The following is a 26,450-nucleotide window of genomic DNA, read 5'->3' as shown; positions in this document are numbered from 1 at the left end:
CCTTTGCTCTTTACAAAACCCAGGTCTGTAGCAAGGTGGGTTGCAGAAGGTTTGGCAAATCCAGGAAACTGATTGGCTGGCGAGGGGATGAACGACTTGAGTTTTGAGACTGTTTGAATATCCCTTTAGATCTTCTCGCTGGGTTACTGCCCCACTGGGGAGTGGCTTGCAGTGGGCATGGAGAGCAGCAACGTTGAGGTGTTGCACCACACCAAGCCGGATAAATACCAGCTTCACCTGCACGAGAGCTGCGTCCTTTCACTCAAATTTGCCTACTGTGGTAAGTTACCTCTGGGTTAGTTAAGAGCTCTGGTCCCATTGACTTTAGCAGGGCTGCTTGTGTGTTTAAAGTTGGGCATATGGGTAAGTCCGGCTGAATTGGGACCTCTCTGAACCACCATCCTGAGCGTTTCCATAAGAGATTGTATATGTTTGGTCCATGGTATATTCACATGTGTAGACGACTTCCAGTAGGATTTGTAAGGAGGATGGTTAAATTGTAGGTTCCAGTTGTAAAACAACCTCCCTGCTCAATCAAATTGAAGGTGTGAAGTGCTAAGCAATATCACTGAAAACTGTGTTAATCAAAGTCCTGCCCACACGTTAACTCGCTAACCAAAGCAGAGGGAAAATGCACTGATTGGCAGCCAAGGCTTAGGTGTGGTGAATCGTCTTACTAAAAATTTCACATTTTGAGCTACCCCAGTTTGCTGCTATCCTCAAAGCAAAGCCAGTTGCCTTCTGAAGTGACAAGGCAAGCAAATGGTGATGGTAACTTTATCAAAGCGGTTGATTAAAAGGTACTAACAATAATAAAATGGCCTTTTCTGTTCTATAATCCTACGCTGGTACATATGTAGATAGCAAATACAAGGAAACGTGGTGTCACTTGCCAGGGTTCTGCCAGACCTTTTCATTGGTAGGTATTGTTAGTATATGTGGGCTCAGCTCAGAAATGGAGAGGGGCAATGCGTGACCTTCCCTATGGTGCATGCATTGATTTCACAGTCACTAATAATCTCCTGCTTGGGAGCTGACAGAGGCTTGGCTCAGAAAAGCCCCACCGTTGGAATAATGTTCCCATTGTGAAACTAACCTACACAATAGAAGTTGCAGCTTTTGTGTCTGACCTGCCCTGGTGTGGGGGAACTGACACCGTGCTTTGTGTGTTTAGGTAAATGGTTTGTGAGCACAGGAAAGGATAATCTTCTCAATGCCTGGAGAACGCCATATGGAGCAAGCATATTCCAGGTAAGAGGCTGCTCTTGCTTGGGCCTTTCAAACATCTGTCCCTCTTGTATGCAGCAAGCAGGGTTTGAGAGTGACCTCGGGTCTCCAAGCAAGGGGCTAACACCATTGTCTGTGCAGAAACTAAAATCTGGGCTCACCTACCGCGTGAACGGGGCAGATGTAACATCCCACTCTTCTGCAGTGAGGATAGGGATGTCTGCAAGCCGTCGGGTCAGTGTCTCACAGAAAACGTGTGGAGCTGAGAGGAGAACCCACTGGCTAAAAATGACTGGTAGTAAATATAAGTGAATGTGGCTGAAAGAACTTGACAGAAAAGCGTACTTTGGTGCCTCTGAAACTTTTAATGTATCACTGTTTTTGCATGTAAATAACAGTAACTGTCTCATCACAAAGAAGCTTTTCTGCTTAGTCAAATGCAGTTGAAAGTGGAAGATCTAGAATCTGAGCTGAGTTTTTTCTTTTTTTCCCTTTTCCAGTCAAAAGAATCCTCGTCCGTCTTAAGTTGTGACATTTCAGCAGATGACAAATACATTGTAACAGGCTCTGGTGACAAGAAGGCCACAGTCTATGAGGTCATCTATTAAACAAGGATTTTAACAGGGCTGTCAACTCTGAATATTAGGCTCGAGTCTGACAAGACAATGGCAAAGTCCTTTCATTTTCCTACATCCTTCAGAAGAGCAGCCATGCATTGAGAGAGTGTTTCCTGCCAGGCTGTGTAATGTGGATCTTCATGGACTCAGAGTAATGTGCATGGACTGATGTATTTCAGCAATTTTTATTTTAAGCCGTGGCATATATGGATTTATTTGGCGGTCTGCAAATATGGCGCACAGTGAAACCCTCAACAAGTTTCATTTTGGTTTTAGGGTTTTCGTTGTTCTTTTGTCTGCGCTTTGGTGGCACTATAAAGGACTTATTTTTTATTGTGACTTTTTTTTTGCGCTCTATATAAGACTTGTGAAAAATGTAAATAACGGACTAGTAAATAGAATTGAAAGGGTGAGGTTAATCCTCCTGGTACACTAGTTGTGTATTTTTTATTTTTATTTTATTTTTTTTAATTTTTTTTGTCTGCTGTAATTGTATTCCACTGATGGGTTTGGTGGTGGCAATCCCTCCCCGCCCCCCCGCCCCCCCCAAAGTATCCATTTGAGATACTACTTTGACCTGCAGCTTGTAACCAGATTGAGCAGAGATGTCCACTGGTGAAAGTTGTTCCTACTGTCATACATGTGAATTGTTCAGTGTATTAGTCAAATGTTTGAACACTGTATGGACTGAAGTTCAATTGGTCAGATCTTCAGCTACTGATGTGACATCAGCAAAACAATCAAATTTTTATATGGATTTTTGTGCTCATATGTTTGAAGAAAACAGGAAGTCCATGTTCTAAGAAACTTCTGCTCAAGCCCTTCTTGATCTTCGGACATAAATGATGAGGAATAATTTCAAAGAAAGCATAGTAAAATTCAGCTCAGGGAGCCACAAAAGATAATAGCAACTTATGTGTTTTGTATTCAAATGAAAGTAAAGAATTAGAATTGATAACCTTTTAAAATACAATTCTTTTTTTAAAACAAAGTTTACTAACAAGTAGGGTTTGTGTGAGGTGGGGGCGAGGCGCTGTCTCTGGTAGGGGTCTGTGGCTTTATGGTCTTGTCACTTTTGGTATATTGGTTCCAACGGAGCAAAACCCATCCCCACACAGGCCAGTGTGTCAACATTTTGTACTAAAAGGTTAAATAAATAAATGGGAAATAAAAGTATTTGTGTAGCAGAAGTGCTCACCCTGTATTGTAGCATATGGAAGAGAATTTTTATACTACATTTTTATGGATTATTTTTTAATTTTTGATTTTAATCTGGTCAAAAGTAATTAGGGTTATGGTGAAAACTACCTGTTCGAAAGCGATAGTACAAAAGAAGAAACGGACGATGAAGTTGGAGATGTTCTTTAACATTCTGTTGGACGTACATTCAGCATCATGTCTGAATTGCAAGTCATCAGCAGTACCCTCCAGCAGTAGCTATTGGTTTGGGGTGGGGGAGAACGTAGATTTGGGGGTGAAAGTAAACTTCATAGGAATTTTTTCCCCAAAGTCTCACATTTTAAGGTTGGACTTTTTCCCCCCAGAACAAAAACAAGGGAAATTTCAAAGGCAAAAGTGTGTACCCCATGAGACTTATTAGTGGTGATGCACCTCTGATTCCAAGAAACTTGCCTGTCGTGCAAAAAGTGTGAATTTTGATTTGTTATGCACTGTCACAAAAAGCTCTTAAGTAAAAAAAAGCATCTTTTTAAAGAAAAGAGTGTTTTTGAAGTGCAGTTATGTTTAGAAAAATGACTATGTAAAGATGGCACCGTGTTCAGTGGATCTGCTTTCTATGCATAGGAGAGTCAGATCTGCTTATTTTGAATGACTGCACACTTTTACTTTTTTCTGTTCACTGTATTGTTCCTCGGTGTGATAGCAGAAGGAGATGGATTCTTTTATGGCCTGCTCATCATCCGCGGAATGATTTTAGTAAGTTCCAGTTGCAGGATCATTATTACCGGTGATAATGTGAGTGCTAATGAACCCAGCTTGTCTCTCAGACCCCCATGTGAATTAATCCATTCAGAATCAATGAACACAGAGCCAGAGAGTGCCATGTTTAGAGTCACTTTTCAGTGTACAAGCCACACTTTACAACTAACTTGGAATGAGTTGGAAAGGCTTAGAGGGTTTTGACTTTGAGTGAAAATTCCCACTTTAAACACCACAAGCTAATGTCCTAAAATGGTTATTTGCAAGTTGGTGCTTTTTAAATAATAAAAAAAAAGATAGTGGGTGTAGCTAAGTAGGCGGAGGGTTACTAAGTCATACTGTCTCTACTTTACACCAAAGGATGTAGCAGAATATGTACAGCTGTTAATAACTACAACCGGTTTTGTAAAAAAAAAAAAAGAAAGTAAAGAGAGAATAAAAACTAAATGTAATGAAGCTCAAATGAATACCAAGTGTCTATAAACCATTTGCTCTCTGAAAACCTGCACTGAGTTGTTAATAAAAACAAACAAACAAAATGGCCTTTGTTATTCTTACCGGCGGTGAGAGCCTGGCAGGTCAGCTGATGGAGGAGAAACCTAAGTTCAGGATCTCGGTTTCCTACTCACCATAGTCACGGGCTGGGCCGCTGCTGCTAAGGTCGGGCCTGATCCAGAGTCCCTTGAAGTCAATGGGAGTCTCTGCATTGATGTTGAAGAACTCTGGATCAGACCCATAGTGCTGGGGGACCCCCAGATGAATGTGCACTGTTTTTCTGTTGTGTGAAGGAGTAACTAAAACTTCCCATTTAGGTCATGAGCACAGTGGCTGGGAAGCAGGACTTGCTGGGAAAGTGAGGAAGCAGAGATCAAAGGACCAATCCCCCAGGCCAGCTCCTGCTCTTGATGCAGTATCCCTGTTGCCACCGTAGAGTAGCAGTTCAGAGCATGTGGCTCATGTTGCCTGCTCCCAAGGGGACTGGTGGGTAATGGGTGTGACTGTTCAGTATTACCAGATGTAAATGACTGCTGAAGTCAGCTGTGAAAGACAAACCAACAGCAAAATATATTAGAGCTGCTAAATGAGACTTCAAAGTACCTCTGCCAGCATTTTACTTTTTCCTTTTCCTGTGACAGATGTTTCTAAAATACATTTGGAATCAAGCACAAGTCATGAGAGCACTATAGCCAGGCCTCGAAGCTGGCTGTGTGCTCTAATCCAATAGATTTGGTGATGGGATTTCCTCCTCCACATTATTCTTTTTTTAAAAATTCAGTCTTATTTTCGAAAATATCTGTTCTGTACAGAGCTCCCACGCCCCTGGATGAAGAGACTACAGAAGTAACCTGGGAGGATGATTGCAACTGCTTCTAGTATTGGCAATACGGTGGTACCTGCTTCAAGAGACAGACGGAGAATTGGCTACCTACTAGTTTGCCTTTAATTAAAGGTTGAACAAAAATTAATACAGAAAATTTGGATACTTCAGAGTTCTTGGTGTGAGTTTCTCCTTAGAACCATCTTGCCCCAGTTCTGCACCGATCAATCCCGAGTCGATCTTGGTCTTCACAATCCTATGGATGTAGAATTAAGTTGGCAATTTAATTTTGGTTGATTGGTTCTGTGGCCTTGCACATGGGCAAACAGACACTACTCTGCCCCTTTGATACATAAATACCTGCTGCACTCCATGTGTTCTGTCCGGGTGGTGAACGAGGCGGCTGTTTCCATTGACAAATGGAGTAATGAAATGCTCAGGGCCATTTGCAGGGAGGGATCAGTCTTCGGGTTCTGTAGGCATGCAACCAAATTCTTATTTCTCAGAGGGGTGGGGATAGGTTGTTCTCCTCTGTGGAAATTATTTGATGCAAATGTCTAGTGTTCCATTGCTTTCAGAACAGGCCACCCCTGACCGAGATAAAGTACTTTTCTTGAACTAGGACATATGTAACATCCTACAGGGGTTTCCCCAGTGATGTATTGAACATGACAGAGCCTGCTGGGAGGGAGAAATAAAAAGCAGGAACAGCACTCTAACGGCTTGGGTTTCCGATAATGTACAGCAGTAAATGGTTATGAGTGCATTAAATCTGATTTTAAGCTGAATGGAATGAGGCACTTACACAGGGGGCCATTAAATGACACAAAAATCACAAGAAATTCTTTGTTGTAAACTTTGGAAGAATTTAACACACAGGCATAAAAATGTGCTTGTACTAGGCCCGCGAATGGGGTAGCTACTAAAGAACCAAGCTGCTGTTGCACTATTGATGATGTTGTATGCATATCGTGGTGTTCTCCTTTCAACAACTTCCAGCAATCTGTTGGCCTTTGTAATTAATTTAGCTTGACTGTAACCTTTCAAAAAGCACTGACTAGAGGGGATACATTTTTGAATAAGGTAATTCCGTCCTGTCTATACCAGCAAGGCCCTCTTCACAAACCGGGCTTTCTCCTGGCTTTCCAAGCTGTGTGCACACATTTATTATCTTGCATATTAATAAGGGCTTGTAAAGATGCTTTTAGTTCAGCTTTGCCCTGATGTTGCTATAAAATGCCATAGAGTAAAGGGAAGACATCACTGCTTCCCTTGGCAGCTTAGCAAGTGGTCTGACCATGTGGAAGCCCAGCATGTCCTGGACGTCAGCTACTCCAGTCTGGGCGTTGCTGGGAATACCTGAGTTTCAAAGAACAGCTTGTTTCAGGTTAGAGCCGTCCCAGGCTGCTGAATTCGACTTGCAGCACTTTTGGTCTTTGTTTTGATGAGGTGCTTCACTGGGGAGGCTTTATGCTTTGATGGCAACGGTCAGCTGTGGCACCTGCTGTTTGTTGAACACTCTCTGGTTCAAGCAGCCCCCGTGTAGGAAGCAAAGTAAATAATTGTCAGAAAAGCCTCACGTTTCCAGGGGAATGGACCTGAAAACACACGGGGGGGGGACAGCGAGGAATCTCTGTTCCTCAGGATCACTGGACTCTGCCTTTTGTTTCTATTTCAGCTCCTCTTTGCACTTTGATTTGTGCCCGAGGATTTATCAGGAGAAAGCTTGCGTCCATGGCTTCTTGACTAACGTATTAAATTGGCCTGATGGATTTAGCTGCATCCTGTTATGTTCCCTGTGTGGTGTGGTTGTGTTCCCTGGCAGGGAGGGAACTGTGCCTTCCCGCTGGAGAGATGGCATGCAGCTTGCTTTTCCACAGGTTTCCTGCACTGTTGCTTGATGAGATGCTGCAAAGTCATCTGTTCTGTCTTTCAGAAGTCCCATGCCGGCTTCTGGCTGTTAACTAAGCTAAGCAAGTGCTTGCTGGAGCAGTGGGAAAAGCCAGGCCCAATGCTACCAGGTTTAAGCACGCGCAGGCTGTGTTTGGTGAACCATAATTCTTTTCGCTATCTTCATCTGCTCTCCAGCCGTGCCATCCTCTCATGAAAGCAGCAGCAGCCGCAGCAGTGAGAGACACATGCGCAGAAGGGCTCCGCAAAGAGTAGAGAACATACGAGCGGCCAGACTGGGTCAGACCAAAGGTCCATCTAGCCCAGTGTCCTGTCTACCGACAGTGGCCAATGCCAGGTGCCCCAGAAGGAATGAACAGAACAGGGAATCATCAAGTGATCCATCCCCTGTCGCCTATTTCCCAGCTTCTGGCTAACAGAGGCTAGGGCCGCCATCCCTGCCTATCCTGGCTAATAGCCACTTATCCTCCATGAATTTATAACAGGGTTCAAAAAAGAACTAGATAGTCTTGGCCTTCCCAATATCCTCTGGCAATGAGTTCCACAGATTGATTATGCATTGTGTGAAGAAATACTTCCTTTTGTTTTAAACCTGCTGCCTGTTAATGTCATTTGGTGACCCCTAGTTCTTGTGTTATGAGACAGTCAGATGTGTGATGCTGGCAGCTTCTAGACATTAAAACTGCCATTAACCTTTTGAGCATGGTATGGATTGGCACTCGCCCATTTCCTGCAATAGCCCTGCTACAGGAAACTATTGTAGGCAGTGGGTAATGACGCATGCTGCATCAGTGAGGTTGCAGCGATTCAGAGAGCAGGTCAACGTTCATACATGGATAGGAGTAAGTGCTGTCTGCCACCCAGCCTTTGCATTCCAGCTAGCAAAGCCTGGACGTCTGTTGAAATTTGCACTCCAAATAACCAGTCATTAGCAAGCTATAGTATTTAAGTCCTGGAGCCAAGACAAAGGTCATTAGATTAGTTTAAAATAAAAACATAACCAAGGCTCAGGGTGGCTGTTTAATACTTGAGCCACGAAGATGCCCTCAAATCATTGCCCAGAAGCACAGCCTGTTTGTTTAGCGCCAGCCATTGAGGAACAAGATAGAGCCCTGGCCCTTTGGCATTTTCTGTGCAGTTTCCTGTGCCCAGTGAGGCGGGGACAGGTGGAGGAGCAGCGGCCAGGGGTCCATGGGAATTCCCAGCCCAACACTAGATTCCCTGTCTGCGGTCCAAGCTGCTTCCCCTTCCCTCCCCAAAATAGCAGCCCCTCCATGTGCTTCCACTAGGCCCTGAGTTGAGGCTCCCTTCGGTGTGGGATTGAGTGTGCGTTGGTCTGATTAACGCAGCTGATACCAGCTGCGCGTTCTAAGTGAGTTTTAGTCTGTACTGAAGGGTAGGGCATGGAGGACTGTCTTCTGGGTCTGTGTTTGTCCATGCTGGGGCTCCTAGGTGCTATGGTAATAGACTAAATAACAAAAACTTAGAACAACCGTTTCTGAGCTCCTCCCTTTCTCTTTCTGCGAACAGCTTCCAGAGGAGAACAGGCTCCTACAGCTGTTCTTGGAGACAAGATCCCACAAAAACCCGTGAAGCAAAGTTGTGTCCAAGGAGTTCCCAGCTTCAAAGCACTGGCTCACGCAACAGAGAAGAACATAACCGTGGGTTTGACTAAAATAAATCCACGTTGTATTGGTGTGCACCGGCTCAAGGAATTCAATTCCCCAGGCGCCTTGTCCCAACGTGCAGGGTGATCAGTGTAAAGTCTGAGAGAGACTTTGGGTGGCTTTGTCATAGGTAGCTCTGCCTTGTGGTCAAGACTCGGGAGGGGTTTTGCCCAGGTGGCTCCATCTCTCAAGAGCCTGGAGCCGTGAGGAAACCAGACAATAAACAGGTTCAAGTAGGTGCGGTTGAATGATTCCATCCAGCCTGCCCCTCTGCATCGTCACCGGTGGCTCTGCCAGTCTATTGCTGAGCAGGGGGGTTGATGTTACTTCAATTCTGCTTCTCCGAACTCTTTCTGTGCTCGTTCTGACACTCCTGTAGCTGCCATGGAGGCTCAGACCGGGCAGCAGGAGACCCCACTACTGTAGCTCAGCCTTGACCTCCCAGGACCTCTCGAGGCGGAAGCACCTTAGTTTCATCCTCCTGTTCACTTAGCACCAGAATCTCCTTCCTGGGGGTAGCTCATGTTGGGCAGCACCTTATCCGGCGCATTAGCACCAAGCCAGGGTGCCCCTGAATGTCAGGAATAGGGCTGGCTTCTGGGCCCAGCTGCTGAACCCGGGGTGGGCGTCTGTCTGGCAGGGATTGGATGGAGACCTTCCCCCAATTCATTTTTCATCAGCTACCCAATGGGCATCAGCCAGTGACGGCTCTGTCTGCGCTGGGCTGGATTCAAGCTGGCATCCCGCAGGAAAGTTCCCGCTCCGATTGCCCTGCCGCCCCTCTCTTCAGGCGTGGTGGCGTATTCAGCGAGCAGGATGCAACCTTTGTGGAATCCAGCAAGTCCTCGCTTAGAATGCAAGCAGCCGCGCGGGCAGAACGCCGGGCAGGCCAGGTATCGCTGCAGTCTGGTCGAATGTTTGCTTATGGTCTCCAATCCGGCTGTTGCCATGTCTCGGAAGTTATGAAAGCCCTTTTTATCCACCGTACGCTCAGTTGCTGTGGCACCTAATGCCAGTCTCTCATCCCGGGCTCTCGGAACAGATGGCATGAGGACGCGCTGGGACGCCATCAGCTGCTGTTATCGCTAGCTGATGACACGGAGCGTAAATTTTGTTGGCACTACTCCCTTCATCTGTTCTGCCGCTGCATCCCACCCGTTTTAATGACTGTAATTGAGTTATAATGAATGATCGTGCATTACCATTGTCTGGGCTGGGGCGGGGAGTAGTCTGTTCGTTAGACACTCCATTTAACAACATGCCCCTCCTCGTTGCTTTGTTTATTTGGTTGAAGGGTGTCATCACTTCAAATGGCAGAGATAAAACAGTACTCCCAGTGGCTGCAGTTCGATGTTTATCGTCTTTCTGTTCCCAAGAGCTAGTGCTTCACTGAATCCCGGTGGAAGATTGCAGTACTAGATAATTAATTTGGCTTAATCCCTCCAAAAACCTGCAGCTTGCTTTGCCTGCTGAAACCTATTAGCAGCAATTGATAAATGTAAATGTATGTGTGTTTTTATACGAGCTCACACACACACACTCTCTCTTTCTTTCTCTCTCTCTGTCTTGTTTGACTCTTCTATAGCAGGTGTGTCGCCCATCCCAAAGCAACAGAATAAACAACTGACTGCAAGTACATTTTAGCAGCATCACCCCTAAATCATCCCTGGGACAGTATTCAACTTATGCACGGCTAGGCCTGGCAGATTTTTGGCCTTTTAACAGGTGAGACTGACTAATGCACATGGATACCTCCTAAATATCAAGTAGGGGCTCATTGCAGGCCCTCTGCCCAAATGCTGCATGCTGAAGATGAATTTTTAATGGCATTTAGGGGTATTTCTGCTTTTCTCATATCACTGCAGCCCTCTGCAAGTGCTTCAGAGGGACTTTCCTCTGGGTGGAAAAAATAAAAGCTGTGGCCAGGGCTTAAATTACTGGGGGCATGGGGGGGAATTGGTGGTACTCACCCAAGTTCCAGCCCCAAGCTAAATTCCATGAATTTGCAATGCAAAAACGAGCTGCCACGCTCAGCGGATTGTGTGGCTGGGCTGGCTGTTTGGAAAACATGGAAGCCCTGAGCTCAGGAATGGCTTCCCCTCAGGGGGACATAGGAGCTCTGCTGGCATTGGCTTCCCTTTCATGGGCCTCAGCTGGTTCCCATGCTCTGTTCCTCCCATCTGGCCTTTTGGCTACATGGTTCTGATGGGAGAAGGGCCTAAAAATCATCCACCACAATGACTGCTACTCACGCTAGCTTGTGCAATCAGTGATCCTCCCTCCCCTTTCACACTGGTCAGCTATGAAATAATTTAAACTTCCACATTTTAAACCATCATCAATGGTGTCTGAGTTAAGCTTCCTGGAGACAAATGGGGCAGTTCACCTTTCCAGAGCTATCGTGTCAGGCTCTCTGCAAATGCAGGCAGGCAAGGCTGCATCAGTTTATGCTCATTTCACATTGTCAAGGTTCTCTCTGTGAACTATAAAGTACAGACTTTGCCTTGTGTTTTTAATGAAAGCTCAGATTCTGGAGACCTTCAAAACTAAGTCCCAAGTACATGTAGTTGGCCCAGTCCAAGCCCTGACCAGGGCTGAGGTTTTTCAAAAGTGATTAGTGCTTTTAGCATGCCTCAATTTTAGGTGCCAACTAGATGCATTTTAAAGGCTCTGATTCTGAGAGAGTGCTAAGCACCCACCCTCTGAAAATTGGGCCTTTAACAATGTCTCCAACTGGACACCTCAAATCACTAGTTTATTTTTGAAGCTCTTGGTATTACTAAGGTGTTCATGTCTTTTGGAAAGTAAATATTCAAATAAATTGGTTAGTCTCTAAGGTGCCACAAGTACTCCTTTTCTTTTTGCGAATACAGACTAACACGGCTGTTCCTCTGAAACCTGTCAATAAAAAGAGAGAGGACCTTCTGAGCCCACCCTTCCCATGGGACAGTATCTGATTGGCTCTCAAATATCTCTGTGTTTTGGGCAATTCTGCCACACCAGACATTCCTCATACTTAGCTTCATTGCTGCATGGCAAAATTGTGTGTGCGTGTGTGTGGATGCACTTGTTTATTTTAATCTCCTCCCATTCTTGGTTTCATTCCAACTATCCTCTCATTTGGCTTGGGTTGACACAATCGATCCAGTTTCGGGTTTTACAAACTGACATTGTTGGGCTGTGGTCTTCAGGTTATAGTATTCTTTTTTTCCAAGTTAGTTTATAATCTGTCTTGATTTCAAGTTTAATGACCATGTGTTCGTGCTGAAATCTCCTTGTTAGTGAATGCTGCATTGGCTCTAGTATTCAAGTTGCTTCTATTGGCTACACGTTTTCACTGAATTGTCTCATGGTACAAGAGAACACATTGCATCGCATCACACAGTATAACCACATGCTATAATGCCCCACATTAAAAGCGTTTCTCTTTTTCTTGGCTACATGTAGTGAGTACAGTAGCTGGCAAGGAGTCGCCTGCCAATTCTGAGCTAGAAAACTATGTTCTTTCAATTCACAAGCCGTTCAGTTCACTGATTACCCAAGCCACCTCCAGTACCTGCTGAACTGTTTATAATTCAGCCAAGAACAAATAAAGGCGATCTGCAACCTGGGAGTTATAGGTCACGGTGGTTTCCTACAAGTGCCAGCATGTACTGTACCTGCTTCTATTAAAAACACCACTGAGTATTGAAAGGATCTGTGCTTGCTCAAGCAGAACATGTGAGCTTGGTGCAGGAATCACGGGGTGAGGTTCTGTGGCCTTATGTTCTGCAGCAGATCAAACTAGGTGGACATAAAATGTACGCCCTACATCTTTTGAGTTGCACGGTGCTGAGGAGGCATAAACACCTCATGGCTAGAGCGCAGCTGAGTTGGGGAAGTTTGTCTTGTCCAGCATCCGTGTGAAGGTCCAAAAAAACTCTGCTCCAGCTGTCAGAGACACCAGCTCATACCAATACAGTTCTAGCTCGGAGCTGGTCAATGGTAAGACGTTCGCCATCAGTGGTGATGGGCCTCAGCGTCAAAGCCCGTGAAAAACTCTGTGTAGAGACGTGGTTGAATTAATTATGTTGTAGCCTTAATGGCCCATGTTTCCCATTCTCTGACCCTCCTTGCAGGTGGTGAGGGAGCAATCAAAACTAACCGCATAACGTGCAGGATGGCTGCTGAACCAGCGGCCAGTCTGAGCTGCGGGATGGTGGTTCTGCGGATACGAACGCCCAGCTGAAGTCGATCACTAGCAGCCTAGGGCAGCATTCTGGAGGAAGTTTAGAAAGGAAGGTGGATGGTGAGGCAGGGTCTTCCCCTGCAGCTCTCCTGGGTGCAGTCCCCACTGACAACTCACTAAGAGTCATAGACGCCATCCGAGTGCAGGCTCAGAACGCACCACCCAAGTCCTATGAAGTGATGGCGCATTTTCTTGTTTAGGGCACTAAGCTCAGTGACTCCTAAGGGCTTATCTACACTAGGGAGATTTTTAATAATGTCTCTACTGTTGTGTCAGCATGCGCAATGCTGAATGCCCGAGCACAGGCAAGGCTCCTGCAGCTGCTTGCTCAGAGCAAGTCTAGTCACGATGATGTTAAAAATGGCTGCGGGAGCCTTGGCTACATTAGGGCTTTCCGGATGGCTACCACTGGTACCGCAGTGGGAAATCTGAGTGCCAGTGTGACTACTGATGTGGATGAGGCCTGCTAATATAAGGAAAGGGGCTTCTTCAAGTGATAGTCCCTGCTGTAGTCCACTGAGGAGTTGCACCCGCACACCATGTGGCCAGAGCTGGAGGATTTGAAAGGAGTCGTGTCTGTTGGTCTGCACACGTGCCCTCGCCTCACCTCACAGTTTTGTCCGAGGAGCTAAAGGGCAGAGAAGACGGACCGCTTCTCCAGTTCCTTCTCACCGCTGCATGGTCCGAGTCGGAGTGGCTAGTGTCCTCGTCTCTGACACACTTTTAAAAGAAAAAAGTTTTAGAAATTGTATAGAGTTTGTTTTTATTCTACTGGTTCTTATGTAGTTTCGTTTTTAGTAGGAATTTTTGTAGGATTTGGACTTTGGGGGAATCTGCCCCCTCCTCCTAACCCCACCAGCCACACACAATTTCTGGATTATGCTGAAGACACCAGGATTCTAGCTCTGTGCTGCCTGCCCACGTGACAGATAAGTAACCCCCTCTTTGCAGGGCGGGGCCCCATTTGCTGCCTTCTATTGGCTATTAGAATTTGGGGTCTACCATTAATATGCTTGCCTTGATTTCTTTGCATTTTCCCAAGATTTGCTAGTTTGCAGTTTCCTAGCTCAGGTCCTGGTTTTGCCACACATATGGATGCCTTCAGAAGGCATCCCCCCACTGAAACAGAGTTAGGGATCTGTGCCTCCTCGAAGAAGTCATAGAATCATAGAATATCAGGGTTGGAAGGGACCTCAGGAGGTCATCTAGTCCAACGCCCTGCTCACAAAGCAGGACCAATCCCCAACTAAATCATCCCAGCCAGGGCTTTGTCAAGCCTGACCGTAACAATTTCTAAGGAAGGAGATTCCACCACCTCCCTAGGTAACGCATTCCAGTGCTTCACCACCCTCCTAGTGAAAAAGTTTTTCCTAATATCCAACCTAAACCTCCCCCACTGCAACTTGAGACCATTACTCCTCGTTCTGTCATCTGCTACCACTGAGAACAGTCTAGAGCCATCCTCTTTGGAACCCCCTTTCAGGTAGTTGAAAGCAGCTATCAAATCCCCCCTCATTCTTCTCTTCTGCAGACTAAACAATCCCAGTTCCCTCAGCCTCTCCTGATAAGTCATGTGTTCCAGACCCCTAATAATTTTTGTTGCCCTCCGCTGGACTCTCTCCAATTTTTCCACATCCTTCTTGTAGTGTGGGGCCCAAAACTGGACACAGTACTCCAGATGAGGCCTTACCAATGTCAAATAGAGGGGAATGATCATGTCCCTCGATCTGCTGGCAATGCTCCTACGTATACATCCCAAAATGCCATTGGCCTTCTTGGCAACAAGGGCACACTGTTGACTCATATGCAGCTTCTCGTCCACTGTAACCCCTAGGTCCTTTTCCGCAGTCCTAAGTGATTGGCCTTCTGTCTCCTGGGAGGGTCTGTAATCTCTGTTGTTCTTCCCAGGACAAGCACTCCGAGGGCAGACAGTTTCCTTAAGAACGAGCATCAAGGACCATGCCTCACTGAGAGTGAAATCCCACCTTTTACTAATGGGCCGACAGGCAACAAGTAATGACGCTGCCAGGCTTATCTCTTCGGTATTTATTAATTTCATACCAGAGCTATTTCTGGGTGTTTTCATTTCGCTTTCCACACGAGTCCCGCCGCGAGTGACGGTTTGCGTGTTGTTGGAAAACCCATCAGAAAAGAAGAAATTTGGCAGAGCTGTTGGCGGTGGACGTAACTAGACCTCGGCACCAGATTCACAAATCGACCGGGCGTGGCAAGGGCAGAGTTAAGGACAGCAGCGGCTTCAGAGATCCTGCGTCTGCTCGCTGTCTGCAGGGGAGCCAGATGGAAGGCCAGGGCAGAGCATAGCGCGCCCATGGCGGGGGAGCTGCTGGGTGCAGCGGGGATCAGTTGCATCCTGCTGGAGCCACGTGAAGGGCTGGGAGGTCTGCAAAGTTTGCATGCTAGGCAGGGGGCCACCCAGGCTGGGCAACAGGAGGTGCGTGCTGACCCCGGCCCCTCTCTGAGTCAGGCGCCTCCTTCTGGTTGGGATTCACGGCTGAAAACCCTCTCTTGGCATTCGGCACCTAGGCTGTTTTAGATGAACTCGAGTGGGAGGGGTGGAAGGCGGTGGAGCTCCCTCCTAATTTCTAGCCCAGTGGTTTCGGGACTCCCCTGGGATGGGGAGAGCCCTGGTTCAAATCCCTCCCCCTCCGCCTGCGGAAGAGAAGGGATTGGAACGGTGCTCCAACCACTGGGCTATGGGATATTCTGCAAGGGCTGCCTCAGTCTCCCCCGTTGAAGCTGTTCCACCATGGAGCAATAAGGAGAGAGAGCGCTCACAAGCTGCAGGCTGGTCATTCGAACACTCAGCTGGGTGGGGGAGACCCAGGATACAGTCCCCCTGCTCCAATGACTTTTATTTGTTTACTATCCACAGTGGAACGGCTTCAGCTGGCAAGGCCAAGGCAGCTACTGTAGCATTTGCCACAGCCCAGCGGCTTGGGCCCTCACCTGAGGGAGGTCCCCCTTCCTTCCCGCTACCTTTTAGTGCCAGCTCCCCTGTCTGGGGCCCAAGCTGGCAGGCGAGGTCTGAGCGTGGTGACTGGTGCGGGCCCTGTAGGCGAGGTTGGCGGAGGAGCACCTATCTTCCCCTAGTTCGCGAATCGCTCCCGGCCTAGGGCGTCTGGCTGCCCGGCGCAGGGCAGCACTGCAGACGGGCACAGGAAGAAATGTACGTGCCTTGGGAACTTCACTGCAAAAACGTAGGCACTGAGAGAGTTTAGGCGCAATCAGGGTTCAGTGGCAGCTGAGCAGGACTTTTGTGAACCCCACTGGGGCCTGACTCTGGGATTCAGGCACCTGACGTGGCCATTAGCCACTGAAGTCTTGGTCTGACTCTGGGCCTTAGTACGCGGTGCGCAACCCCCTTACAAGTGCATGAACCAGAACCCCACTGGCGGATGGATGAGCTCTGAAACCAGCACTACTGGTGCTATGGGGCTCCCCCCAGCTACCCCTAACTTCCCGGCGCGTGCTGCTAATGCCCGTACCATGTGGCAGGGGGTTCTCTGGTGAAAGAGAGCCCCTCGCTGGCCAGCGAGCCTGTCAAGGTTCCTCCCCCACTCTGAACTCTAGGGTACAGATGTGGGGACCTGCATGAAAAACCTCCTAAGCTTATCTTTACCAGCTTAGGTCAAAACTTCCCCAAGGTACAAAATATTCCACCCTTTGTCCTTGGACTGGCCGCTACCACCACCAAACTAATACTGGTTACTGGGGAAGAGCTGTTTGGACGCGTCCTTCCCCCACAAAATACTTCCCAAAATCTTGCACCCCACCTTCCTGGACAAGGTTTGGTAAAAAGCCTCACCAATTTGCCTAGGTGACTACAGACCCAGACCCTTGGATCTTAAGAACAATGAACAGTCCTCCCAACACTTGTACCCGCCCTTTCCTGGGAAATGTTGGATAAAAAGCCTCACCAATGTGCATAGGTGACCACAGACCCAAACCCTTGGATCTGAGAACAATGAAAAAGCATTCAGTTTTCTTACAAGAAGACTTTTAATTAAAAATAGAAGTAAATAGAAATGAAGAAATCCCCCCTGTAAAATCAGGATGGTAGATATCTTACAGGGTAATTAGATTCAAAAACATAGAGAACCCCTCTAGGCAAAACCTTAAGTTACAAAAAAGATACACAGACAGAAATAGTTATTCTATTCAGCACAATTCTTTTCTCAGCCATTTAAAGAAATCATAATCTAACACATACCTAGCTAGATTACTTACTAAAAGTTCTAAGACTCCATTCCTGGTCTATCCCCGGTAAAGACCAGCATATAGACAGACCCACAGACCCTTTGTTTCTCTCCCTCCTCTCAGCTTTTGAAAGTATCTTGTCTCCTCATTGGTCATTTTGGTCAGGTGCCAGCGAGGTTACCTTTAGCTTCTTAACCCTTTACAGGTGAGAGGAGCTTTCCCCTGGCCAGGAGGGATTTCAAAGGGGTTTACCCTTCCCTTTATATTTATGACAGAGCCTTTCAATAATGATTTCCCTCAAAACCCAGCCATTTAGAGTCCCTGCCCTGTGCTCTCACCAGGGGCCAGGGCTGCTGTTGCTAACTATGAACGATAACTGGTGATCCACGCAGCAGCGTTTGAGAGGACACGAGATAAACGAGCACGTTCGCTACACACGCTCAGAGGGGGATTTTCATTTTTGGGGCAGAGGCTGCGATTGTATTCATTTTGGTTTTAAGCTAGATCTCTAGCCCTGTGCTCTGAAAGCATCCATCACTCTTCTGGGCTTTTAGAAGAGAATAATGTGCTTGTGTGCACCTAATATTTCTTTTAGGCTGTGGTTGGCTTAGAAAAAAAGTGTGTGAGCTTTTTTTTTTTTGATGAACGATTTGGCTCTATCTGTGCCCTGTCAGTAAATGGATGAACTAACGAGCGTGTTGTAATGAATGGTGCCATTTGGATGTTTCTCCCCTTCCCCTGCCTTTATTATTTTTTTTTAAAGGTAAATTCCAGCGGGCTCAACATGACACAGGAATTGCCCCAGAGGAAGTTGGCCGGTCACCAATTCGTCTTGTAAAAAACAGAGTCATTATTGCTCTTGAACTGAGATGAAACAACCCTTCAGAATTCAAGTGTCTAATTTTGACCAGCCAACATTCTGCTACAATGCAAGTTTTTATTGTTGCACATAAAAGTCAAAATGCAAAACCCTCCACGCCCTGGGTTCGTGATGGGCGAGCTGATAACACGACTCACTCACGCTCGCACACAACTGAAACTGAAAATGGTCGAACACTTGCCAACCTAAACACGGTTAAAAATAGCTCCCGTGAGAGAAGCGGTTTAGGAGAACACCCAGAAGCTGTTGATTGTTTCGCTGACTTAACTAATCAAAACCTAAGGATCCACTAGCACTGTGATTATATGTACAAGAAAAAGGCCATATGGAGCATCAAGCCCACAGTAAGCTCTTTATCAGTTATGTAAGGCCCAGAGGCGTGCCAAAAAGTGCAATGCGGGGGGTGTATGAGGAGGCTAGGTGCACAGCTGGCCACTTTTCACTTTCTTCTGCAGCCACAGCTCTTGGCCATGGTCTAGAGCAGAATATTGGGCTTGATGGGCTGGTCCATAGAGTGGCTGGTCTGGGCCATGGAAAATCCCAATTCTCTTTGTAAAGCCAAGGTAAGCAATGTAATGAAAAAGGCAGTGTTGTCTCAGGGATGGGGAACTGGGCGGGTGGGCAGGTGACTTGAGTTCCACACCCCAGCTGCTATGGCTGGCTACACTTGGTGCTAACATTAAATTAAGCCGCAAAACTATCCCTGTAAATAAGTCCCCTTTCCCTGTGGCTCACCTCCCCTTCCTTCCCTGCCTACAATGCTCGCCTTGTCTCCTGTCACACATGGAGAAGTTGCTCATCTGCTCTCCTGCTCTGTCCCCTCCACCTGCCTCAGTGACCCCATCCCGTTCTATCTCCTGGTCTGCCCCATGACCACTCGCATCCTTTCCCTTGCTCTTCTCCTTAACCGCTCACTCCTCTGGCTCGTCTCCCTCCCCGCACAAGGGTGCTCTAATCTCTCCCATCTTAAAAGCCCACCCCTCACCACCTTGCCTCACCAGCTACCGCCCCATCTCCCTGTCGTCTCTAAGCTCACTGAACACGCTGTCTACAATCACTGTCTGGGGTTCCTCTGCTCCCATTCCATCCTGGACCGTCTCCAATCCAGCTTCTGCCCCTCGCACACCTCTGAACCTGCTCTCCCCGAGGTCATTAATGCCCTCTTCCTAGCCAAAGCTCAGAACCAGCACTGCACCCTCAGCCACCTTGACCCCTCAGCCACTTTTGATTGACCATGCTCTTCCGGAAATCTTCTCCTCCCTGAGTGCCTGTGCCTCTCCCCTCCTGGTTTGCCCCCTACCGCTGATCATTCCTTCGGCGTGCCCGCTGGAGGCTTTTTCTCCAGACCCTGTCTGTGGAGTTCCACAGGGCTCTGCCGTTGGTACCCTTCTTTTCTTCCTCCACATCTTATCGCTGGATAAGCTTATCTGCCAACACACGTTCAGCTCCCATTGCTATGCTGCCAACTCGCAGCGCTACCTCTGCACCAGACCCGCCTCATTCTGACCAAACTAAAACCTCGGCCCGCTCAAGTTCAACATGGTTAAACTCCCCCGACCCCTGCTGATACCTCCTTTCTCAATTAACGTGGGCAACACCATCATCCTGCTTGTCCCCCCGCCACAACCTGGGCATCGTCTCGGACCGCTCTCTAGGGCCTCACCTCCATGCTATGGCTAAATCTTATAACCTCGCCATGATACGGTCTTTCCTGACCAGCCACACAACCAAAACTCATCCAAGTTTTCATCATCTTGCATCACAATTACTGCAACATCCTGTTCTCTGGCCTTGATAAATGCCATCTTGCCCCTACTCATACCCAGTCAAGCCCTTGAAATCCCAGGGCACATTGTTTATTCATTCAATGGGCTTTGTTCTCTTCCACCACTACTTGACCCCTCGCTGGTGTGCTCTGGTGAAAGGTCCCATCCTAGCTGGTCACATGCCTGAGTTTACAGGGACAAATTTCAAAAGTGCCTAAAGATGCGTCTACACAGTGCCAGCTGACTTGGGCTTGTGGCCTGGTGCTCCGGTTCCCACCTCACAGGGTCCTAGAGCCCAGGTTCCAGCCAGAGCCTGGAAGTCTACCCAGCAATGCAACAGCCCCGCAGCCCGAGTCAGCTGGCATGGGCCAGCCGCGGGTGTCTAGTTCCTGTGGTGACATACCCAAAGAGCTCATTCCCCTTGACAGTCCCATTAGGTGGGTGTGAAATCCCACTCCTCCTCAATCATGTTGGGCAGCAAAGGAGAATGGTCAAATTATCAAAATGCTGCTCACCTTCTGGAGTAAACTGGAAGCTGAAAAGCCAGAGGAGCGGAGAGCATGAATCTCATAGTTACTTCTTTCTAGCAGGAACTCAGACATTTCACCCATCACCTGACAGCAGCCCCCTCTGATGTGGAATACAACAGCTTAAATGCATCACAGGTGAATTTAATTCCCCATGTTGGAATTGGAAGACACCAAGAGTAACCCTCTTGTGATGTGTAATCTAGCATTTTTGTGCCCAAGCAGTCAGGCTCTGTGGTTTACATCTCTCCTACAAATTGCCCCTTGGCCACTCTCTGCCCAGCACAGGCCCCTCTACCATCACACTGGTTCAGTACTCACTCAGGCAACGGCTGCACTTAAAACACTACAATGGCACAACTGTGCCACGGTAGCGCTTCAGTGTAGACACTACACATGCCAAGGGGAGGGGTTCTCCCACCAGTGTAGGTCCTCCACATCCCCAAGAGACGGGAGCTAGGCTGCCAGAAGAATTCTTCTGTTCATAGATTCATAGATTCATAGATATTTAGGTCAGAAGGGACCATTATGATCATCTAGTCTGACCTCCTGCACAATGCAGGCCACAGAATTTCACCCACCACTCCTAAAAAAGACCTCACACCTATATCTGTGCTATTGAAGTCCTCAAATTGTAGTTTGAAGACCTCAAGGAGCAGAGAATCCTCCAGCAAGTGACCCGTGCCCCATGCTACAGAGGAAGGCGAAAAACCTCCAGGGCCTTCCAATCTGCCCTGGAGGAAAATTCCTTCCCGACCCCAAATATGGCGATCAGCTAAACCCTGAGCATATGGGCAAGATTCATCAGCCAGATACTACAGAAAATTCTTTCCCGGGTAACTTGGATCTTACCCCATCTAAAAACCCATCACAGGCCATTGGGCCTATTTACCATGAATATTTAATTACCAAAACCATGTTATCCCATCATACCATCTCCTCCATAAACTTATCGAGTTTAATCTTAAAGCAAGATAGATCTTTTGCCCCCACTACTTCCCTCGGAAGGCTATTCCAAAACTTCACTCCTCTGATGGTTAGAAACCTTCGTCTAATTTCTAATCTAAATTTCCTAGTGGCCAGTTTATATCCATTTGTTCTTGTGTCCACATTGGTATTGAGTTTAAATAATTCCTCTCCCTCTCTGGTATTTATCCCTCTGATATATTTATAGATTTAATACTGTTGACGTAGCACTGTCTACACCAGGGGTTAGTTTGGCTTAACTATGTCTTGGGGTGGGGGGTGGGGGGAGGACTGAATTTTTCTCTGAAGCAAGCGTCTACTGGGAAGTGCTGCAGTCCTTGTTCCATGAGTAGCCATTTCACGGCTGTGTTGTTTAATCTGTTTCAGAGCATTCAGCGCAGGATTGCCCAAGTTTTCATCCTTGGTGATGCGTGGAGTGTGCTCGCTTTGTTGACTGTTAGAGCCTGTTCTGCCGGTGTTTGCTTTGACTAAGTTTGCAAGTCACAGTGTGTTTGGTTTGTGGGAACTTGGATTGTGTTTTCATGGAGCTGAAGGTGGGAGGGTGTTTGTTTGCATAGGGTTTCACTGACTGGAGTTCACCTAAGCTGGATTTAGTTTGCATTTCTTGTTGCGCAAAAGTCCATTTTTGTGTTGTTCCTATGGCTGAAGTGGTGCATAGGTGTAACTTTCCAGCCCACGTTTCTGCACATACAAAACTACACATGACATACATGCATCCAAGTTTTGCAAGTGCAAACACCTGTCCATCCCCTTGGACATTTCCATCACTTTTGCATGCACGAATGTTAGAATTTGTACCTGTAAAACCCCCGGGCAGATGTCAGAATAAAAGTTGCGTAGCATATAGACCCATTCCTGAGTGAAGGATGAGCAGAGACCCCTCCGAGAAAGTGGCCTCTAACCCATTGTGAACAATTCCTCACGTGTTTTGGGCACCAGTGAGCTGCCATCAATCTCAGGCATGTGTCCTTGTGCCATGTTGTCTTTTCTTGAACAAATTTAAGCCTAGTGGCCAATGCAGAGGAAATCCCTCTCCGCGTTTCTTTCTTACGGAGTTCCCTTTCGTAATTTTCTATTGCACTAAGGTAGAATAGTGTGGGAGTGCCTGGTCAGGGTGCTTTGATGCTGCCACCACGCTCTGAGGAACCATGGTTAGGACCATTCCACCAAGAGCAGCTGGGTTCCCAGCACAGGTCCTAGCAGGTGGCTGCACTCACCACTGCGTGATCACTCCTGGAGCTGATCAACCAATGTCCATTCTTTCTTTCAATTACAAAAAAACCCCAAGAAAAAAGTGGGGACTCTCCTCCCCCACTTTTGCCACTGGTCCCTTCCCCTGTTTCCCAACTGTCCCAGAACCATGGTAGAGACAGCAATCGGGCAAGCTGCTGCAACCAGCTAACAAAGTGTGTTAACTAAATTGTGTGGGGAAGCCTGCATTGTGTTGACACACACAAAACCTAAGTCACACACAGGGCTGGCTGGCTCTTGTTTTAAGAGGGTTCAGAATTGTACACTAAGATCGCGTGAATAAAACCCTTTTGGCCCCTCCAGTGTCACCCAGCTCTCGCCAGTGGAATCAACACAAGCCGGAGAGTGGTTTTCAGGGTTGGCTGATAGTGCTGGTTAACTTCCCAGGAACATAACACTCTCTCCATCAAAGCTGAGTGGAAGCTAGACTGTGCTGCTGTAAATGGAGTCCACACGTCTCTCTGTACCTGACTGAGTTTTGAGAATCAAGTAGTTTGGCACAGAAGGAATGCACAACACTTCCACAGTCACACACGCCTGAGTCATTCTGCACAATGGCCCCACGTTGTTTAATCCAAGATTGTTCGGCCTAGGTTGACTTGCAAAGTCTCTGGCACAAGAATGTCATGGTTCTCGCTCACGTACAACCCCTATGTCTTTTTAAATCTATTTAATTATCCAGGTAATGTATTAACTACCTGCATCTATCATGGGAAGCATGAATAGGAGACATACAACTCTAGCTCGTTAGCGTGTGTTTGTCAGGGAAATAGGTTAACTTAATTACTCTGGAGGAGAGCCCCAGCTGTCCACGGCTTCTCATGCACACCCTCTCTCCCGTGTTAAAGGTAATGCGATCAAGAGTATTGAAAATGGAGTGGGTCTGACTGAGAGGGGTTCTGGGTACTAGAGACATCTCGGAGACCTGATGAGCCATAGTGAAGGCAGATCTGCCAGGGAAGAGATGCTGAAGGCTCTTAAGAGGTGAGAGAAAGTGTGGGGGGCTTCAGACCCCCAAGTGGTAGGGATGGTGCATAGATGTTTGAAGGAGAAGAGCAAAGATGTTAACAATCCCTGAGGATTTTCCCTATTGACTTTGGTAGGAATGTCCCGCTTCTTTGCTGCTGTACGGCTGAGACCAGCCATAACGATACTGTAAGATCCCTTTAAGAGGCTCAGTAAGGCAGCATGCTAATAAAGAGCCACCTTGGCTGATCATTGGTATTTCATGCATGTAAATTTGACAGCTTCTGCTGAGAGGTTAATTATCAGTGCATTAATCCGATGCAAGTACGTGGAAGGGCTTGTGCACCGAGGCCGGGGCTACGCAGCAAGTGGGCTCAGCCTAGCTCCATCTCTTGGGGCTGGGGAAAACGTTGTGTCCCCGAACGCCAGAGTTAAGTTGACCTGACCCAAGCCTTAGCTGCGGTGACATGGATGGCAGAACTCCTCTGGCAAGCTGGCGACTGTCTCTCAGCGAGCTGGAAACCCCCTCGGCCATGGCAGGGGCAGCGCCGAAGTGCAGCAGGCGCGCCGGCCTGGTGTAGCCAAACCCGGCACGCTCACGGGGGCAGGTGGAGTGGGTTCATTGCACGCGCGCCCCCGTGTGGGCCGGAGCCACCTGCTAGACCTGGTCCGGAACATACACGGCTTGGACCTGAGCCGAGCAATGAGCGAATCGCGTGTCTTACCGCGATGCGCTGCACCCCGAGCCGTGCCCGAAGGCTGCAATGCAGGCGAACTGGCCTGACGGCCTTTCCTCCACAGCAGACCATGAGCCACACGTGGCTTTGGTCAGATGACAGGCAGGCAGATGACAGTTCCTCTCTTTCCCTCGCTCTCGCTCGCTTTCCCCCTGGACACGGTAATTGACATCTCCCCCAGCTCACTGGGAAGCCTGGAAGGTCAATTAGCCATGGTCACACCTTTGCTTATGATGTCTGGAACCAAGCTCTGTAACATAGCGCAGACCCAATCTTGACAGCCCCCAGACAGGAGCACCGCCCAGAAATTTTCTCCATGGTACACACGGTCTAGCCCTGGGGAGCCTTCCCGTTGCAGCTGCTGGCCCCACTGGTTCAACAGGGCTCCCGTAGCCAAGCGTTTCTCTGCACCCACCCCAGCTGAAAACTGACCTTGTGTAACGAGGTGCTCCCTGGCCTGCAGGTGCTGCTGCTTTATGGCACCCCCCAAGCCACATGCTAAGAGCACGCGACACAGGGGACCCGCTGACCCCCGCCCCACACACACACGCACGCTGCTGAATAAGAGCAGTTCTTTAGCTGTGCTATGCCGTTGGGTGTGGCCCTCACCCTGTGCCCAGCCCCATGCCCTTCACACCCCATCACAGGAGCAGAACAGCTTAAAGGCCCCCTAAAAGCCCTGATCGGGGCTGGGGAGGCTCCCTCTGTCTCAGGCACCGCTGCCCTCTGAGGAGCCCCCTCAAGCTGCAGTGGATGTGTGGGGGCAGGGTTAGGGCTGCCCAGGGCGGGAGGGAAGTGTAGTGGGGCCCTGAACTCAGGACTGCCCCAAAGGCTGTTATTTCTGTGCATTTAAAGTGAACTGGGAGCAGGGGGAGGGCTCCCGCCAACATGATGGGCCGGGGCCCCAAACGTCGTTCACTGGGCCTGGGCACTCGTGCCGCATGGCTGGATGTTAGTTAGGAATGGGGCCACAGCATGCAGCACTGGCCAGCTGCTGGCGCGTAGCGGGCGGGTCCTTTCCAACCCCAGAGCAGCTGGGAGCAAAGGTGGCTTCACGCGGCCAGTGCCTGGGCTCTGGATAAATGTAGGGCTTGAGCCCCACACTGGGCTGCATTGCGCCGCGGCTACAAGGCGGGCCGGGTACGTCAGCAATGAGTTTGGACGTCTGTTTAGACCCGGCAACGCGTCGCATCTAATTTGTTAGCTGAGAAGGTCACCCTCCCAGCCCACCAGACACTGCAGTGTCTAAGCCACAGCACCCCCGCCAACGGCCCAGCGAGTTTAAGATGCTTTATGGCCGCACACAGCAGCTGTGCCGCGCTCAAGGCATATGGAAGTGGTTTAATTACAGTTTGACACTAAGAGCTGTTTTATTATCCCAATTTTTGCAGTATAAATAGAACAGGCAGTGACTTGCAGTGGTGTCATCCATTAATGCTCACTTGGACTTATGGCCTTACCCCTCACTTGTAGCTAAATATATTATTCCGCTGCATAGCCTAGCGACAAGAGCCAGCGAGCTGGCGACGTGCGGCTGGAGGTTATTTATGAACGCTCATTACCGCAAGCAAACAATGGTCAACACACTGTGCGTTTAAGTGGCTGGTACATTTAAGTGACTGTGGAACTCGGTGCATTTAAGTGGCCGAGGGCTTGTCCTAAGACGATATTGCAGAGCAAACCAGAACACATTTTCCTACGGCTGAGGGTATGTGTCAGTCCCGGCTCTTTGGCAGGGGCACCCGCAAGGTAAAGCACAACAGTAGCACAGGGGAAATCAAGGCGCAGCTGTGAGGGGTGTGTTTATTACAGGTTAGATATGTGATGAGCTGGGGAGTCGGCTTAATTCTGTATTTTGTGATCTTTGCCTCCACCTTCCTCCCCTCCCCCCACCCCCCGTGCACACATGCTGTTTGTTGTCTGTTGTGTCTTGTGTGACACCTAGCTTGTGAGCGCTCTGGGACCAAGTCCATCCTGTTGGTTATTTCTATGTGCAGCACCTGACACAACTGGGCCCTGATCGTTGCATGGGGCCATTACAACTTCTTCCAGTGCTGTTACATGCCCATATTCTGGCTTAGAAAAAAGACAGGTGGTGTACTTCCTCAGCAGGGGAGGGGGGGAGAGTGAAAATTTATAGGTTTGCTGGCACTTTAGCAGGGTTTCTGCAGCATATTTAGGCCTAAGAACGGGCCCCTCTGTTTTGCTCACT

General features: G+C 48.2%; 1 protein-coding gene across 12 annotated transcripts in view; it reads left to right on the top strand.

Moving 5' to 3' along the window:
- Nucleotides 1-4,321, top strand: part of TLE3 (TLE family member 3, transcriptional corepressor) — a 47,170-nt gene extending 42,849 nt beyond the window's left edge. For all 12 annotated transcript variants that reach the window (XM_073304508.1, XM_073304510.1, XM_073304512.1 and 9 more), the window contains 3 exons: nt 130-280; nt 1,175-1,251; nt 1,728-4,321. In XM_073304508.1, coding sequence (XP_073160609.1) covers nt 130-280; nt 1,175-1,251; nt 1,728-1,835 — 336 coding nt within the window. In that variant the 3' untranslated portion in view covers nt 1,836-4,321. The remainder of the gene's footprint in view (nt 1-129; nt 281-1,174; nt 1,252-1,727) is intronic.
- Nucleotides 4,322-26,450: the final 22,129 nt, after the last annotated feature.

This window comes from Lepidochelys kempii, chromosome 10 (assembly GCF_965140265.1).
Source record: "Lepidochelys kempii isolate rLepKem1 chromosome 10, rLepKem1.hap2, whole genome shotgun sequence".
Lineage (NCBI taxonomy): Eukaryota > Metazoa > Chordata > Testudines > Cheloniidae > Lepidochelys > Lepidochelys kempii.
The sequence above is the reverse complement of the archived record's forward strand: the minus strand, read 5'-3'. Positions and strand labels throughout refer to the sequence as shown.